Below are 16,715 nucleotides of genomic sequence, written 5' to 3' on the forward strand. Positions count from 1 at the left end.
AATCCTTATTAGGTGATGGGTATTCATGGGAATCCTTTGAGGCTTACTAAATGTATAGAAACTATCTATAGCTCCTATAATCACTAAAGAATATTATATATCCTTGCCGTTGTCTTATTGTTAGCACGTTGGTTTGGATACTGTGTGAGGCAGACCTCCAAGAAAAGATGTTGACTACTCACAATTTTCTCAAATTAAAAATTAGATTACTGTCAATTAAATAATTATGAATTTCAGGTTTAAAAGGACAAAAGCCTAACCAGCAACCCCTCCAGAACCAGTTATTTTTGTTGGTTGAGTTTGGTTTTCTTAAAGAAACAAGTTTCTTCCCATTGTGACATGTATCTACAGTGATGAAAAAGGTAATGGTGGAAAAAGGGAGTAGGCAAAAAAAGAGAATAGGACAATTGGTAGACATTAAACACCATGTCTCAGATTCACTCTGTAGCTCAGGATACACTGTTTAGTCAGACAAAGTGATGATAGTATATCAGAGGAATCACACTCTAAATGATTAGTTTTTTATATTCCTTCATTACAGTTTTCTTCTGGCTTCTGTTGGAGATACCTAAAGATTCCATTTGTTGGAAAATAATCCTGGACAAATTCCTGCTTAAGGAAATGTTTGCTATAGTAGAAATCTGCGTAGCTTTTTTTTTAGAATCCAAATTATGATTACTTCAGTCTTGGAATTGATAAATGAAAGTTGTCCGTAAAACCTGAACAATATTTGAAATTATCCCCTCATGGGGACTTGGATTATCAAATTGTGGCAGCAAAACTGGTGTATTGAAGTATTAATATTTTCCTGGTAGACTCAGCTTTGGATCTTTGCTCTACTGTAGAACTGTGGTGTGGCTCATACCACAGTATGTGAGTAGCTAGTGCTATGTCTACAGCACTGTAGTTGCCTGTGTGAAAATGGGCCTAGTCTTTGTAGGATTCAGAGCTATATTTGAAGTTCTGTGATCATCTTGTATGGCATAGTTGTAGATGGATATTGAGGTTTGTGTTCACTTGAACAGTTTTTGGATCTGAATCAAAAATATTTGGAGAGTAGAGGCCACATTAGTGTCTTGCCTGAAAATGTGCTGTCCTGTGAACAGTGTTTTACAATTAAGTGCAAGATAGTGGAGGGAGATGAAAAGAGAGTGTGCTCTGGAAAAACACAGTGATGTCTTACTGTGAGAGTCATATTGAAAATATTGTAAGCATAATTCTACTTAAGCTTCTTTAAGATTCTTACTGTGTTTTGCCTGATTAATAGCAGATGTTCCTAAAGTACTCTTAGTTTCTTCCTTATTCTCTTTTCAAGATGTAGGAACAGCTTAGTTGGATACTCTTCAACTAGATTCTGAATGTTTCTAGGGAGAAAGTAATGATTTCATCACAGATGTTTAAAGGAGGAGAAATAATTTAAAGTAATTAATTTTGCCTGTGTAGAATTTTCATTTAAGATTAATTTTGATAAAACTGCCCAGTTTGAATTTTCTAGTTTGTGTCATTTTGGTGTACATATTTGAATAGGTGCCACACTTCATGCCGGACATAGTTTCATTTCAGTAATTATGAGAAATTAGTTGCTTGTTGTTTTAAAATGAAATTGTGAAACATTCGAAGACAAACATGACATACAATATAAATGGAAGTCACCATGTCTGCAAGAGTAGCCTTGCCAAATAGATGTGCTGCTGGCATATAGGTGCATGAAACCTTTTAAAAAGGGGAGTCTATTCTAAAATGGATGCCTCTTAGTTTATTTTGTTAATTTACATTTCAATTCAGTGAAACCATCACTCCAAGGTGGTGGGTCATCCCCCCCATCTGTGTCTGAAGATTAAATTTGTTCTTTTAAAATATATATAAATCAAAAGATATGACTGCTCTTTGTCAGCTGTGTCAGTTGTGGTTAATCTGTATCTGTGACTCATACTTTCAAGTCTCAGTGGGCACTTGCATATTCTGATACATGGGTTTTTACCTGAGTCTTTCTCACTACACACCCAAAAGCTTTATTTATTTTCTTTCTGAAGAGACAGTCGGGTTGCCATGCTGCTTATAGCCACGGTGCTGTTGCTGCATGAGAGTGAGCAAGGGGATATTTTCAGCGCTACTTTAAAAATATTTCTTTTTTATCTCTGGAATATCAAAGTTCAGTCTTGAGTATTCTGTTGCTTTAAACTGTAACCTATCTATGTTTGCTGGCTGTAAGAAACAAATCTCTTAGATCCTGTTTAAAGGAAAGGGGTGATTGTGTGAAAAAATACTCAGAAGAAATATGTTTCCTTGCTTGCAGGTAAATATTAGGCAAAGAAATCTTTAGGAGTGTGCTTTTACTAAAATCCTGCTTCTTTTGGAAAGATCTGTCAATTTCCACTGGACCTATTACAACCATCTTCAGGTCTCTCTTGAAGTTTTCTTTCCCCACATGTTCTCTTCTATCTCTTTTCACAGTTCTCTGGTCATGTGTTATTTCCTGTTTGCACTAGTCGTTTCTTGTTCAGGACCTCCTCCTTGCTTCCTCTGGGGTTTTTGTTCTAATCTTTTGTTGTACTCTGTCTTTCTCATAGCATTTTGTTCTGTTCATTTTCACCCAACTGTCTCCTATAATTTAATTGTAGTTAGAAGCAAAATTGAGTCACAACTTGAAGTGATAGTGTCGTTATGATTTGAGGAGGAGGCAGCAATATCACCTCTTTCTGGAGATAAGACAGGAGATACTTGGAGGTGCCGATTCATATGTAGCCAAGATATTACTGATAGCTGCTCCTCGCGGAGTGGCTCCCAGTGATTTTGTGTACCTGTGGATACAGTGGAGCAGGATGCCAGATGTGATGAGGTTTAGGGTTTCTGTCTTGGTAAAGAAAATCAGAGAATCACAGAATTGTTTGGGTTGAAAGGGACCTCTGGAGATCATCTAGTGCAACCCCCCTGCCAAGGCAGGGTCGCCTAAAGAAGGTTACATAGTAAGGTGTCTGGGTGGGTTTTGAATGTCTCCAGAGAGTGAGAATCCATGACATTCCTGGGCAGCCTGTTCCAATGCTATGCCACCCTCAATCTAAAGACGTTCTACCTCAGTGTTGAGGTCGAACGTCTTGTATTTTAGTTTATAGCCATTACTTGTCCTGATGCTGGGCACTGCAGAAAAGAGTCTGGCATCATTCTCTTGACACTCACCTCTGAGGTAAATAAGTTGATAGTATCACATAGCCAGTGCAAGACAAGAGTTGTTCAGTAAGTCTTCTATCCAGCACCTCCAAAAACTCCAGAAAAGGAGGAGATACTGGGCTCCTGGGAGCAGTAGATTTACTGTCTCTTTCCTCTGTGCGAGGCAGACACAGCTGAGTGAATGCCAGCTGGTGTTCAGAGTGCAGCTGTTTGCCTAAAACAGCAGTGATATGACGATGTTCAATGGCAGTAAATGGCTGTGTGGCCTGACCTCTTACTCAGAGCACTGAGGTAAGATGCACAACGTGTTCATTGCAAAGAATAAAAAGTTCTCTTATTCACTCTAATGTTCTGCATGTTTGGCCCAGCATCTGAACATTCTTTCAGTGTACCAGTCTGTAATAAAAATGCTCCAATTAAAATTTAACACTCCAGCATACAGGAAAACTAATGGTTTCTTTCCCCCCCTCCCCCTAGGTGCTCATTAACAGTATTTTGCTATACCTGACATGCTTCTTATTGTAGGCCTTTTCCAAGAACACTTCTGTAGCAACCCATCTGTTTTATTTAGTGGATTCACAGCTAATGTATGCCATGATCATCTACAAAGACAGGATGGGAAAATGATCTCTTATTATTGTTGCATTGCCCTTGATGCTGCAGTCAGGGTCAGAGTCGCTTTATGAAGGAGCCACAGAACACTTATCTAGAAGATTCCTAGACTTTAGGATAGGGTAGGCAGATAAAGTGGGGACAGTCTTTACGTAAACCACAGTCACAGGTAGCATCTTTGGAAAAACAAACGCTGAACGGAGTTCTCAGAAGTGGTAAAATTTTTCCTCAAGGACTGGGTGAAAACAGTAGCAACACAGGAAATTTTTTCATCTTGCTGAGAACAAGATTCAAAGGAGAAGATGTATTGTGGGAAGAGACAGTGGGGAAGGAAAGGTGCTTATGAATGCTTATTTTATCTCATCCTGCTGTTGTAGTTTTCAGTATTTCGAAAGTTACCTTATCCTCAAGTTTGAATACACCTAGTTCAAAAGCCTTTTTATGATGATTGCTCTAAGAGGCGCAAACTGACCAATGTTGAATTCTGAGTCCCATTCCAAGTATACATTTCTTTAACTCAAAATATTTGAGCCTATTGGTTGTATGATAAATTTAAAACACCTATTTTAGACTGGAGGAGGAGAAATGTGTTGCCTGCAGCATGGACACTGTTGTAGGGCCTGGGTACAGTTTGTGCTACAGTTTTTGTGTAGCCAATGGCTTTCTTTTGCTCAAAGTGTTTTTACTGTACAGGCTTTTCATAGGTGGAGTCTCTGAACACATGGAATATTTCAGGGGGAATCTAATTTCTAAAGAAAGAATGTATTTTATATTTATAAACGCATTCACACAATGATATTTGTTGGCATAATCATGGCAGCATTGAAGTAATCTAATTTCTTAGTACTTTAATAATTCTCTCGTCAGATTCACACTTCTCTAATTAATGGGCGGCCTAGTGCTGATGATCCTTCTCGTGAATTGCTGGAATTCACCTCTGCTCGCTTTATTCGCCTGCGATTCCAGAGGATACGGACACTAAATGCTGATTTAATGATGTTTGCACACAAAGATCCAACTGAAATTGATCCCATTGTTACGAGGAGGGTAAGTTCTGGCAAGATAGTAGAAACGTGTAGAAGTTCACTTGCATTTGTAAATGCTTTACCTGCCTTTTTTTTCCATAGGTAATGTTGGAAGTCGATGAATATGTGTTATTATCTGTCAAAAGTCCTGGTGTTGTAGAATTTCCTCTTCATTCTATTCTGTATAGAAGTAGTAACAATTTTATCTCTTCAGCTTAGTGGTGTTACTAACATAAGCACACAGCTCCTTTGGCTGCAAACATTTGGATGCAGGTATTTGGCAAGTGGTTGCTGTTAGTGTCCTCTTGCTTCTTCTGCTACTTAATTCTTTGCTATCTTTTACATTCCTTGAACTTTTCGTTTGAGTAGAATTTCTGCTAATGTTACTATAAAGTAATAGGGCCCGAATGCAACACTTTTAGCATTATCGTATGATTGAGGCTAGCAGTAAAACTTTTGTGTATTGCTTTGGAATAAAAGACTGGTTGCAGGACTCAAGCTCACATCATACCCTGGTCCTCTTCACTGTTCCTGGTGTGTGCACATCTTTATATCTTCTTTCTGCAATCTTGTCATGGTTTAAGCCCAGCCAGCAACCAAGCACCACTCAGCTGCTTCCTCACTCCCCCACCAGTAAGATGGAGGAGAGAACTGGAAGGGTAAAAGCTAGAAAGACTCATGGGTTGAGATAAGAAAAGTTTAATAGGGAAAGCAAAAGTTGTGCATGCAAACAAAGCAAAACAAGATATTAATTCCCTGCTTCCCACAGGCAGGCAGGTGTTCAGCCATCTCCAGAAGAGCAGGGCTCCAGCACACATAATGGTTATTTGTGAAGACAAATGCCATCATGCCAAACGTGTCCTCTCACTTCCTCCTTCTTCCTCCCACTTTATATACTGAGGATGATGTCATCTGGTATGGAATATCCCTTTGGTCAGTTTGGGTCATCTGTCCCAGCTCTGTCTCCTCCCGATCTCCCATACACCCCCAACATCCTTGCTAGCGTGGCAGTATGGGAAGCAGCAAAAGCATTGGATCTGTGTAAGCTCTGCATAGCAATAACAAAAAAACATGTCAATATTATCAATCCTGTGTTCAGCACAAATCCGAAACATAGCCCTGTACTAGCCACTGTGAAGAAAAATACCTTTACCCCAGCCTAAATGAGCACAAACCTGTACTTTCTTTTTATGCCATATCTCCCTGTTTTCCTGCTGCTCAAATGTTGTGTGTATCTGATTTTTCTATTAAGCATTCTCAAAAACTGGTTTTGGGGATTTATAACTTTGCAGATTTTTTTTTTTTTCCTTTCTGCTCACTTCCCGTTCTTGTTGGTCATCCTATTTTTCTTTTGGAAAGTTTAGGTTGCCACCATAGTGAATCTTGTTATGAAGGGTCAGTATTTGTTATTCTTGGCTTTGGTTTGTATCATTTATGAATTGTGGATAACTGCAAAGAAAATTTGCTTCTCCTGTTCCTCATTTCTGGTTACCCATTCCTCATCTAAATGTATAGGGTGCTGTCAGTTCCTGAAAGTATGGAATGAACCATACTGTTTTGTATTATGAACCCAGAAACCCTTGCACTTGAGTGCAGTTATTGCAGCCTCACTAGTCATGGAAACTGTATGTGTATGTCTAAGTCGACATTTAATAATCTGGCTCTTATTTAATATAAATACAAAATTGAATTCAGACTTCAAACATCACAGTAAACTCATGAAAACTGAGTGCAGGATGATCCACTGATTTATCAAACCAACAAAGAATAGTAACTTCTGCGTGGCATCTCCATGAGGCTGTCCTCAAAGGAATAAGAAGCAATTGAAACTTGAAATCCTTGTCAGAAAACAAAGGGCAGCCACAAATCACACATTTTCTGTGTATTGGAAGGTTACCTGTGAATGATAAGAGTTTGCATTTTGTATGATATATTTATTCATGATCTGATATAGAGGTTGAACACAGTAAGAGCAAAATTTGCAAACAGCATATGTTTGATTTGATTAGCCAGTAGTTAGCATGTTGCAGGACCTTTGACAAAACAGACAAAAATGGACAACATACACTTTTCATAGATGTTGTAATACATGATTATAAATATCTTCCCATCCTTTTTTCTGGTTAAGGCTGTCAATCCTTGCGAAAGAAAAAAAATGATCAAATGGCAGAACAGCTGGTCAAAAGCACTTAAATCTCAGTAATAAAGACTGCTCTGTGATAATTCAAAAGGCCAGTAGTGCAACCCAGTTCTTTCTACTGTGTAGTGAATGCTCAAGTTAGACCCAACTAATGTGAACAAAGGTGTTTCTTAGGTTTTGTTCTAGCTTTTCTCTTCTCCCCATCATCAGGCCTTTTCCTTTTCATGTTTTCTGAAGGGAATAAGTTCTATAGCATTTGACTTTTCACTCTCCAGTGTGCATATAGCCTTTTCCTATTCTTGTGTTTGTTGTATGCTGTGTGTAAATTGACGTGGCTCTTGTGACTTCAAACAAATGGAACTGTGCCAATTTATACCCTTTCTTTCACTAAGCCTGAATCTGTTGATCAAGACATGGCTTGGATTACACTGTCTGCTATATTTGTAATAGATCAAAAAAAGAAATAAAACAGGACCTGACAGTTTTGTCACCAGAAATGAGTTTGTCAGTTTGGCACCTGTATTTTAGAATCCATTTAGCAATTCAATTTCTGTTTTGTCTTACAGTATTACTATTCTATAAAAGACATATCTGTTGGAGGTATGTGTATATGTTCAGGCCATGCGAAGGCTTGTCCACTGGATCCAATGACCAATGTAGGTATTCTTTCTTTCTTCCTTTTTTTTTTTATGTGTTTAAATATTCCTTATTTATAGGGTAGAACATAAGAAAAAATATCAAGACAACCCCGATATCGATATTCCTTAATGTTCTGTGAATTTATGACTATTTTCACCTAGAAAAACAGTCAGAAGCAGTGCCAGGATGAAACACTGCTGGCAACCAGAATAATAAACATTCATACAATGACAGCAGAGGCTTTCTTGAAATGAAAGAATAGGTTTCAGAAAATTCAGTCCATATTGGAAGTTTCCTAGGAACAACAGAAGTCTGGGTTACACTATGTAGCTGTAGAAATGAGCACTAACAGTCAGTCTGCCTTTTCCTTCTTCATTTTAATTAAGGTGTTTCCTAAATGACTGACAAATACTTAATTGAAACTTGCAAACAAATGATGGCTCTAGAATGGTGCATATACTGTGCAGGAAATATTGAGTGATCAGTTGAGCTAATCTAGAAAATCATGAGCTGTTTATAATGTCTTCCAACTTGTAACTCTTTTTTGCTCATAACCAACATAATAAACACATAACCAATATAGCTGAAATATAGAAATATAATTTGTTACTGATTGTCCAACTTCAGGCACACATTATCACTAATACAGAACTTCCAATCTACTAATATTACATGCCTTAGTGTGGGATCTCTTCATATGCTATTCACTTAAGTAGGAGCTTTATAGGATTTAACAGAATAATCTTGTTTGTATGTGACATTAAGTACTTATGTAGGAACTCATTAAAAAAAAGTAAATTGAAGAAATCTAACAGAATGCATTTACAGTTCTATGTAGTTCCTATGGATGGCAGTAAAAATTTTGAAAACTCCTTGGTTTAATCCTTCTGAGCCTTTTCTGTAATGATGCGTATAGTAAATGTTGAACTATTGTTTCTGATGCCCTTAGTTATCAGTCTGCAACACTGACTCAGTGCCATCTGTTAGAATTGGGCCTGCCTCAGAAAATAAGTGCTGTTACTGTGATTAATACATACTTCAGCTAGTTCAGCTACTAGATAAAATATACAATAAAGGCATTTTGACAAGTGTGGTGTCCTGTTTTGCAGGATGACAAATACAGATTTGTTGTCTGACCAGTACAAAACATAGCATAAGGGAAACAAGTCAGAAGAAATTTGAAGGTTTTGCTCTCCAGGGACACTCTTTAGACTAAGCCATACCAAAATAGGCTCATAAGCAACATGATGGTAGTTGTTACCACAGAGTCTCCCTTAGCATTGCAAATAATAAACTTGCTGGAATTTACTGCCTTGCTTTTCTGAAGCGTTTGTTAACTTAGCCTTGTTTTGCAAGATTTATGCTTTGTCATGTGAACCATAGAATTTCTCCAGATCGCTGCTTTGACCTTGAATGGCTTCACAGGGACCTTAGAGAATCCCCCTCACTGAGTAACTATTGGGAAGGCAACTTCTGCTTCTAGTTTCTCCAAACCACAGTTTCTTTTACCTTTTCCAAGCTGCTTCTGTGCCTCAGAGTTTGGTACTCCCTACAGCAATATTTTCGTACTGGGATTAAGGTAGTCTGCTGAGGGAACTGAAGTGTGTCTGAAAGGCTGGACTTGTGCTCATCTCTTATTTAAACACTCCTGCTATCCCTCTCATAGGATGAATTATGCAGTTAGAAGGTTGCATGATGAGCTGATTTACCCAGTCAAAATGTAACCAGCACATGAAGTTCAGAAAATAAAGCCAATTTTTCTTGAATTAGCCATCAGAATTAATTTCACTCTGTAGCGCAGGATAGCTGCATCTAAGGGAAGGGTAGAGAATGGCTCACTCTTTCTATGGCCAGATCAGTTTTCCTGTAATGTCAAGTTCTATCTGAGGGCTACCAACACTGTTTTATTTGTTGTATTTGGAGACTTTCTTTCTCCCACCTTCATTTCTTCATCCAGTTAGAATTAAAATCTCCTAGTTTCTTAGATTCTCCTTAGATTATTTGGCTAACTATCTTTCTTTGCTTCATGGCTGTTTTCTTAAAATACAGCTGTAGAGGTTAAACACACTTGGTGAATGTAGGGTACATAAATGAATAAAAATGAATAAATAAAAGAATTAGACTATAGCCATTATGAATGTTTTCATAATTTGAGATGGAATGTTGATTATGTACATGGACAGATTCCTCATATCATCACATGGTGTAAATATTTGTTTTTCTCTTAAATTAGAAATCAGTCTGTCAGTGTGAGCACAACACATGCGGAGAGACATGTGATCAGTGTTGTCCTGGTTTCCATCAAAAGCCTTGGCATGCTGGCACTTTCCTGCATAAGCATGAATGTGAACGTAAGTTGAAAGCAGTATGAAAGAGAAAGTTTATTACAACTGCTAGTGAAAACTTCTAGTCCTCCATGATTTTGCAATTAATTTTGTTTCTAACCATATATCTCTATGAATAACATTTAGCGTGATATTCATTTACAGTGGCTCGAACAAGTTAACAGAAAAATTACATGTAGAATGTGGTTTTATTGATCTCGGAATATTTTACTGTAATGTGCTGATATTTGAGAAATATTATATAAAAATAATTTTGACTTGTTTAATCTTTAGAATTATGATGGTTTTGTTTGATAATATAACAGGACTGTATCCTGGTAGAGTAAAAAAATCTTTTTATAGATTTTTCATGAATTAAACTTTAAATGGTAGTTTTGTATGTTATAATGATTAGCCTTGCTTAAACAAAATATTTTTACATGATCAAAATGCAATTTGAGCATCTGATTTTTTAAACAGAAGACACAATTTGTCTAGTTTTCCAACACGGAATGAAAACATTCCTTGAAATTTCACCTTCCCACAGGGTGGGAATTTAATTTTCAGATTTATTGTAGTAAGGGTAGTTATAATTGAACTTTAACATATTACTTCCAAAGGTCACATACCACTTATATTTCTAAACATAATAAAATCTAGTGCTCCATTTGTAAGATGCATTCATTTGTACTGCGTTCATTTGTAAGATTTCAAATATTTTTTTTTCCATGAGTGGCTTAAAATAATTAAAAAGAAACAGATATACCCACATTAAAAGTGGCTATTGCTTATTTGTGTCTTGTAAACTTTGGTCACTGAGGTCTTTGTTTCAGTCAGGACTGTGTCTGCACTGGGAATGTATTCTGGAATGAAATCAGAGTAAATTTATTTTTGCATTTAATTTTTGAGATGCTTCTTATGGCCTGTTCAGCCCTCAGTGAATTGTACTAGCATGGTGGAAACAGTTCCCTGGGACCTGGGTCCAATGTAAGGAGAATGACTCCCTACAATGTTAGCAAGCTTTGAATTTCTCTTTATGTGGAAGTTAATGTGGAAATTTTAATACCACAGGGGAAGCAAGAGATAGTGAGCTACCTTGTTTTCACAGCAACAGATTATTAGATTAGCTTTCCTGCATGTGGGGCTGAAGTCTAAAAGTTCAAATATGAACATCAAAAGAAGTACAAAGCTTGGGAATCCCTTTATTCTGACTCAGTTCTTATGTGCATATGTACAAGTCAAGTGCTTTTAGGATGTCTTTTAGCTTTCATGGAACTTATTTTAGTTTGCTCATACCATTTTGCTGCTTTCCTTATAAGTCCTCTTATATTTCAACTTAGTTGACTTCTTCATGAGCCTTGTGTGCAACCAGCAAAAGGTTTCTCAACTATCAATTTAAACAACCTAAAATGAAAGAGGAATATCATAATTGGGCTATGTCTGTCAACTTCCATACTCCCTGAGAAAAAACATTAAGGAAAAAGATGCAACAGACAAAATTCCAGGCTGTGTTTGTGATGGCACCACATTAATTTTCAGAAATGAAGCAGTAAATGAATGCTTGGATGTGCTGTCAGTTACAGTATACACAGCACCTATGGTAAAATGTTGAATGACTGTTTTTAATACCTTAGTGACAGTGGGGCATTTCCAGTGGGAATGTATTTGCTAACATGTTCGTTCTCTTTTAGCATGCAACTGTCATGGGAAGACTGAGGAGTGTTACTATGATCAGGATGTTGCAGACAGAAATCAGAGTCTGAATATCCAAGGAGAATACATTGGGGGTGGAGTGTGTGTGAATTGTACAGACTTCACCAGTGGCATAAACTGTGAGACCTGCATTGATGGATACTTCAGACCTAAAGGGGTAAATGCATGATCTGTTGTCCCTTCTCTTTAAAGCCTGGTGTTGAAATCATCACCAGCGTGGGACATTAAGTTTTAAAAAAGATGTGGCAGTTGGGACTGCCATTTTATGAAGGTTAATTTCTAATTCTGACAGTGCAGCAGTTGCTTTTCACAGCTGGAAATCCATAAAGTTAACACTCAGAGAAATGGAAAGTGAATTGTGTTGATATGAAGGAATGTACTTGAGGTCAGGTCCTCCAGCTAGTATTTCAATTTAATTTAAAGGAGGATGTGGTCCTGTAAACAGAACTTTTGCCTCAGTAATGAATTGCAAGTTTTGTTATCAAAGTTCAAAGAAATATTGCTATATTTGATATTGACAAAGAGTCTGTAATTTTTATTTTTGAAATGTAATGTGGAATTAATAACCATTGAAATTCCATAGTGCCTCATGAATGACTTTAAATTTCAGTGCAGTTGGAATTGATTTTTGTATTTCATCATATAAGGCTATATTTTCATCTAAGCTGAAGCTGCCAGAAGATGAATCTTTTATGTTAATTTGTATTGTCAGTATGGGCTGTGCCTGTGCTTTAGACAGCTACAGTATTAGTGTGTGCCTAAATTCCTTATATTTGGTCTATATAGTTTTAGATGGGTAAATCATGGCCTTTAGTCAGGCATTCAGTCCTCAAACAGAAATCATCAGCAAATAGCAATAATTACCTTTTCCTGTTTTTGCTGGGTTTAGCCTTAGAGTTTGAGAAAAGGAGTCCTGAGTACTGATTTCATCAGCAGCAGGACACTTACTTAATTTTTCCTCTGAATCAGGTTATCACCCAACTAATAGAGATTTGATATGTGTATGTGTGTTTACACTGTATCTGTAGTATGTGGATGTACCCTAGCTCATGCAGAACTTGTAGTTTATATTCCCAGTGTGCTATTAGACCAAGCTTCAAGTTTATCTGTGGTAACATTTTCAAGAACAAAAAGAAATTGTTCCATTGCCTAATGTTCACTTTTATTCACTTACCTTTTTGTTCAGTTACTGACTAAGATTAGTTAGTTTTTTGAGTTGTGTTGACAAGGACACCTGAGCTATTTGTCAATATTACTTTAGGTAGTAAATGCTTAAAGTCTACTTCATTGCATTTATTGATTTTAACTATATTAGGGTCTTTTAGAATCTCTACACCTGGTTTTTTTTAAATGAAAGCATATTTGTATATGTCACTTACAAGTTTCTAAATGAAAATCCAAAAATTAACCTTAATATAATCATAGAACATAGAATCACTTATGTTGAAAAGGACCTCTAAGATAATCACGTTCAACCTTTGACCTAAGACTACCAAGTCTACCACTACACAATGTCCTTAAGTGCCACATCTACACATCTTTTAAATACCTGCAGGGATGGTGACTCCACCAGTTCCTTGGGCAGCCCATTCCAATGTTTGACACCCCTTTCTGTGAAGAAATGTTTCCTAGTATCCAATCTCTGGTGCAATTTGAGGCCCTTTCCTCTTGTCCTAGACTGCATAGACTAAGTTTATCAACTATCTCATTTTTGATATATCCACCAACACAGAAATTGTTCTCACCTACTTTTTGTTTAAGAAGTAAATAAAAGTTTCCAATTATTAAGAGTAAGGTTTTGTTCTGTAACCTCTTTATTTTTATAGGTATTGCCAGATAGCCGAGATCCATGCCAGCCATGTTCCTGTGATCCAAATGGCTCTTTAAATGATACTTGTGTTAAGGATGAGAAACATGCAGAAGGAGGTAAGATCCCTCAAAAACAGTGATGTTAAAGATTAATTTCAGCAGCAGTCAAAGCAAAGTGAAACACATTTTTGGTATCTTTAATGAAAAATAAAGCCAACCCACAACTTTTTCTTTTTCTTTTTCTTTTTTTTTTAAGGTTTGCTCATGTGAATGATAATCCACCTATTCTTATAATAATTTTTTTATTGAAAATCATATTCCTAATTTGCTGAGGCTCCTTTCAGATTCATAGCTTGGATACATTTGGAAAAGCATTCCCAATGGAAAATATTGAAGCATTCTTCTTTTACGACAGAGATTAAAGCTAATACAGCACTATTTTAATCTGTTTTCCTATCTAAGCATATCTCCATTTGAAATCTAGAAAAAAGTCTGTTTGAAGGGAGTCATATTTGTGTACTTTCTATAGTATTAATGTAGAGTTGCAAGATATTTACCATAGCCCTGTAAAAGCTGTCTTCACCTAGACAATAATCTGCTTCATTGTACTTTGGAAGCAATGGGCTGCCATGTTTTATGGTTTTTTTGTTGTAAAACTTAAGAAAATTCCATAGGAAGATAACAGCAAAACTCAAGATCAGTTCTTAGGAAATATTTTAATTGGGCTAATTAGGATCCTTTGAAATATAGCAATCATTTTTGAAATAGAGAGCATAGAAGCAGCTTGGTGGAGATGCAAATACAGGGCCCAGAGATGTAAAATATATTGCAATAAACATGTACTGATTGCATCAGTTCAATAAAATGATACTGATTTACTTGGCTGGCTGCAGGAGAGCAGGACAGGGGCAGTACATAAGATGAAGCAACTCACTGGTTAAAGTAAAGACCAGGAGATTGCTTGCCAATTACTGTCATGGGCAAAACAGACTTGACTTGGGGAAAATTAATTTAACTTATTGCCAATTTAAATAGATTTGAATAGTGATAAGCAAAGACAAAAATAAAAAATACACCTCTTGCACCTTCTTCCTCCCCCTCCCCATCCCTACTCCACCTCACTCCTTTGTTCTGGACTCCTCTACCTTCTCCCCCACTACCACAAGTGGTGTAGGGTGATGGGGAGCAGGGATTGTGGTTTTAACAGTTCCTCTCTGGCACTCCTTTCTCTTCATACTTTTCCCCAGCTCCCATGTGGGTGCTTCCCATGGGCCTGTGTCCTTCAGGAAAAAAATTTGCTCTACCATGGGTTCTCCATGGGATATAGTTCCTTCAAGAAGTATCTACCTGTTCCTTCATGGGGTCCTTCATGAGTTTCAGTGTGGATCTCTGCTCCAGCTTGGTATCCTCCAGGGGCTTCAGGGGTATATCTGCTCTGGTGCCTGAAGCATGTTCTTACCTTCATTTCCCTCCTCCAACTCTGAAGATTCTGTGATATGACAAGGAGGTACCATGCTTTGACACCTTGCTTCCTGTATCTCCTTTTGCCTCCTTAATCCTCTGATCTTCTTTTTGGTAAATTCTTCCCTGACCTCTTTTCTGGACCTCTCAAGGAAGAGAATAAAGCTCCTGTTTGGTTGTTAACTGTGTCTTTCTGGTAAATCAAGAATTGTGTCATGCCTCCATATTGAAGATAACATATCCAAAATTTGATTCTCTCTTTTTTGGTTTGCCTCCTTTTACTTTTATTGCAAGTGGCCAGTGCTGTTTATCTCACCCCAGGCATTCAAACAAGCATCTTATCTCTGCAGTTCCTCCAGTCCTGAAAACCAGAGAGTTCTTTTGCTTCCTTCACAAAAGGAAAACTCTCATCTTTTTCTCTTCTGACTGCAACCATCTTCTCCTGATCTTCCTGCAAGTTAACTTGTTTTTCTTCAGTTGGCTAGAGGCCTTTTGTGCACATTAGAGTGCTATTAATCTCTGTTGAATCTGCTGCTTGTAACACATGAAGTAATTTTTCCCTTTATTCCTTTTCAAATCCACTGATGTTTCCTCTTTTCAACTTATTTACTGTAGAGGTCATTCCATGTGTTTAAACTACTACTTCTTATATATGATGAGACAATAATTGTTTTTTAGGTAACTGTGTATATGGAATTCTCCTGGCAAAGTTGTCCATGCATTTGTTCTTGAAACCAGACCAGTTGTCTGTGTCCTGCCCAGTCTTGGGAGTTTGGTGAGAAGTGGTCACTTCACACTGTCTACACAGTGCCCAGAGGACAATATATTGATATTTATCTTATTATTTACGTATTTAAAGACCACAAATGCAAAAATAAGTGAGTTTTACATCTAATTAGGTTTCACAGCTATTCTGCCTACAATGTCTTCTTACCATTTATTTGCTTCTTGTAGTACTAAATAAGGTTCCAAGACATCAGGAAAACTGTTTACTTCTTGAACATTGTGTTTGATTATAGTTTTTGGACCTGTGGGCTATATTTGTGACAGTAATGTCTTTCAGCAGAAAAGACACAATAGTGCTAGTTAAAAGAAAAAGCCTTTTTAATATTTCTTTCAAGAAAAGATTTTTGTGGTAATAGAAGAGATTGTGTTAGAATTGCAAGCAAGTCTGGATATCATTTTTTAGCATAAAATGATCCTGAAAGCAGATCACTTTTTTCCCCTCAAATTTATATTCAGTACACTGATAAAATTCTTTTACTGTATACTGCTCACCATGGGTAGTACTTGGGTTTGAAGCACTGGGGAGCCTTCATAAAGGAAAGGCTAGAAAGCATGATTTGTCTGAAGGAATCTCTCTACTCACCTTTCAACTAGAATGAACACACTGGGTAGGCTGAAATACATCTCAGAGTTTGCTGGCTAGTTGTTTAAGGATAAATTGTTTGCTTGGTGTAAGATGGGAATATGCTTCTTAAATGTGTGGTAAGTAAATGCTTTGAGAAAGGAAAAAAGCATTAAACTAAAATGGAAATATGATAATAAGGAACATCACTGGGGATATAGAGTTACTGTGAACAGTTCTCAAGTAAAATAAAGCTGGAGGCTGTACGTTCTCAGAGTGCTTGAATACAGTAGGTAAGCAGCAATCAAAATGGAAAATTGTTGCAAATACTGTAATAACTGGTACATTGATGAAGTACATCAAGTGGATTTAAATGACTGTCTTTGTTAGCGTAGAAAACACATAATCACGGAATGATTATATGGGTGCTTTTATTGAAGAGCTCTGGGAGTCGGGGTACAGACCCAAATCTGACT

The 16,715-nt window shown here is 37.0% G+C and overlaps 1 protein-coding gene across 1 annotated transcript in view; it reads left to right on the top strand.

Moving 5' to 3' along the window:
* LOC103801856 (laminin subunit alpha-2-like) overlaps positions 1-16,715 on the top strand; it is a gene marked incomplete at both ends in the record, with an annotated part of 152,688 nt that overhangs the window by 34,758 nt on the left and 101,215 nt on the right. Inside the window, 5 exons of the mRNA XM_009074290.1 lie at positions 4,648-4,827; positions 7,512-7,601; positions 9,818-9,935; positions 11,600-11,778; positions 13,448-13,547. Of these exons, the coding sequence (XP_009072538.1) occupies positions 4,648-4,827; positions 7,512-7,601; positions 9,818-9,935; positions 11,600-11,778; positions 13,448-13,547 (667 nt within the window). The remainder of the gene's footprint in view (positions 1-4,647; positions 4,828-7,511; positions 7,602-9,817; positions 9,936-11,599; positions 11,779-13,447; positions 13,548-16,715) is intronic.

The sequence above is a fragment of the Acanthisitta chloris genome, unplaced genomic scaffold (genome assembly GCF_000695815.1).
Source record: "Acanthisitta chloris isolate BGI_N310 unplaced genomic scaffold, ASM69581v1 scaffold2095, whole genome shotgun sequence".
In the NCBI taxonomy this organism is placed as follows: Eukaryota; Metazoa; Chordata; class Aves; order Passeriformes; family Acanthisittidae; genus Acanthisitta; species Acanthisitta chloris.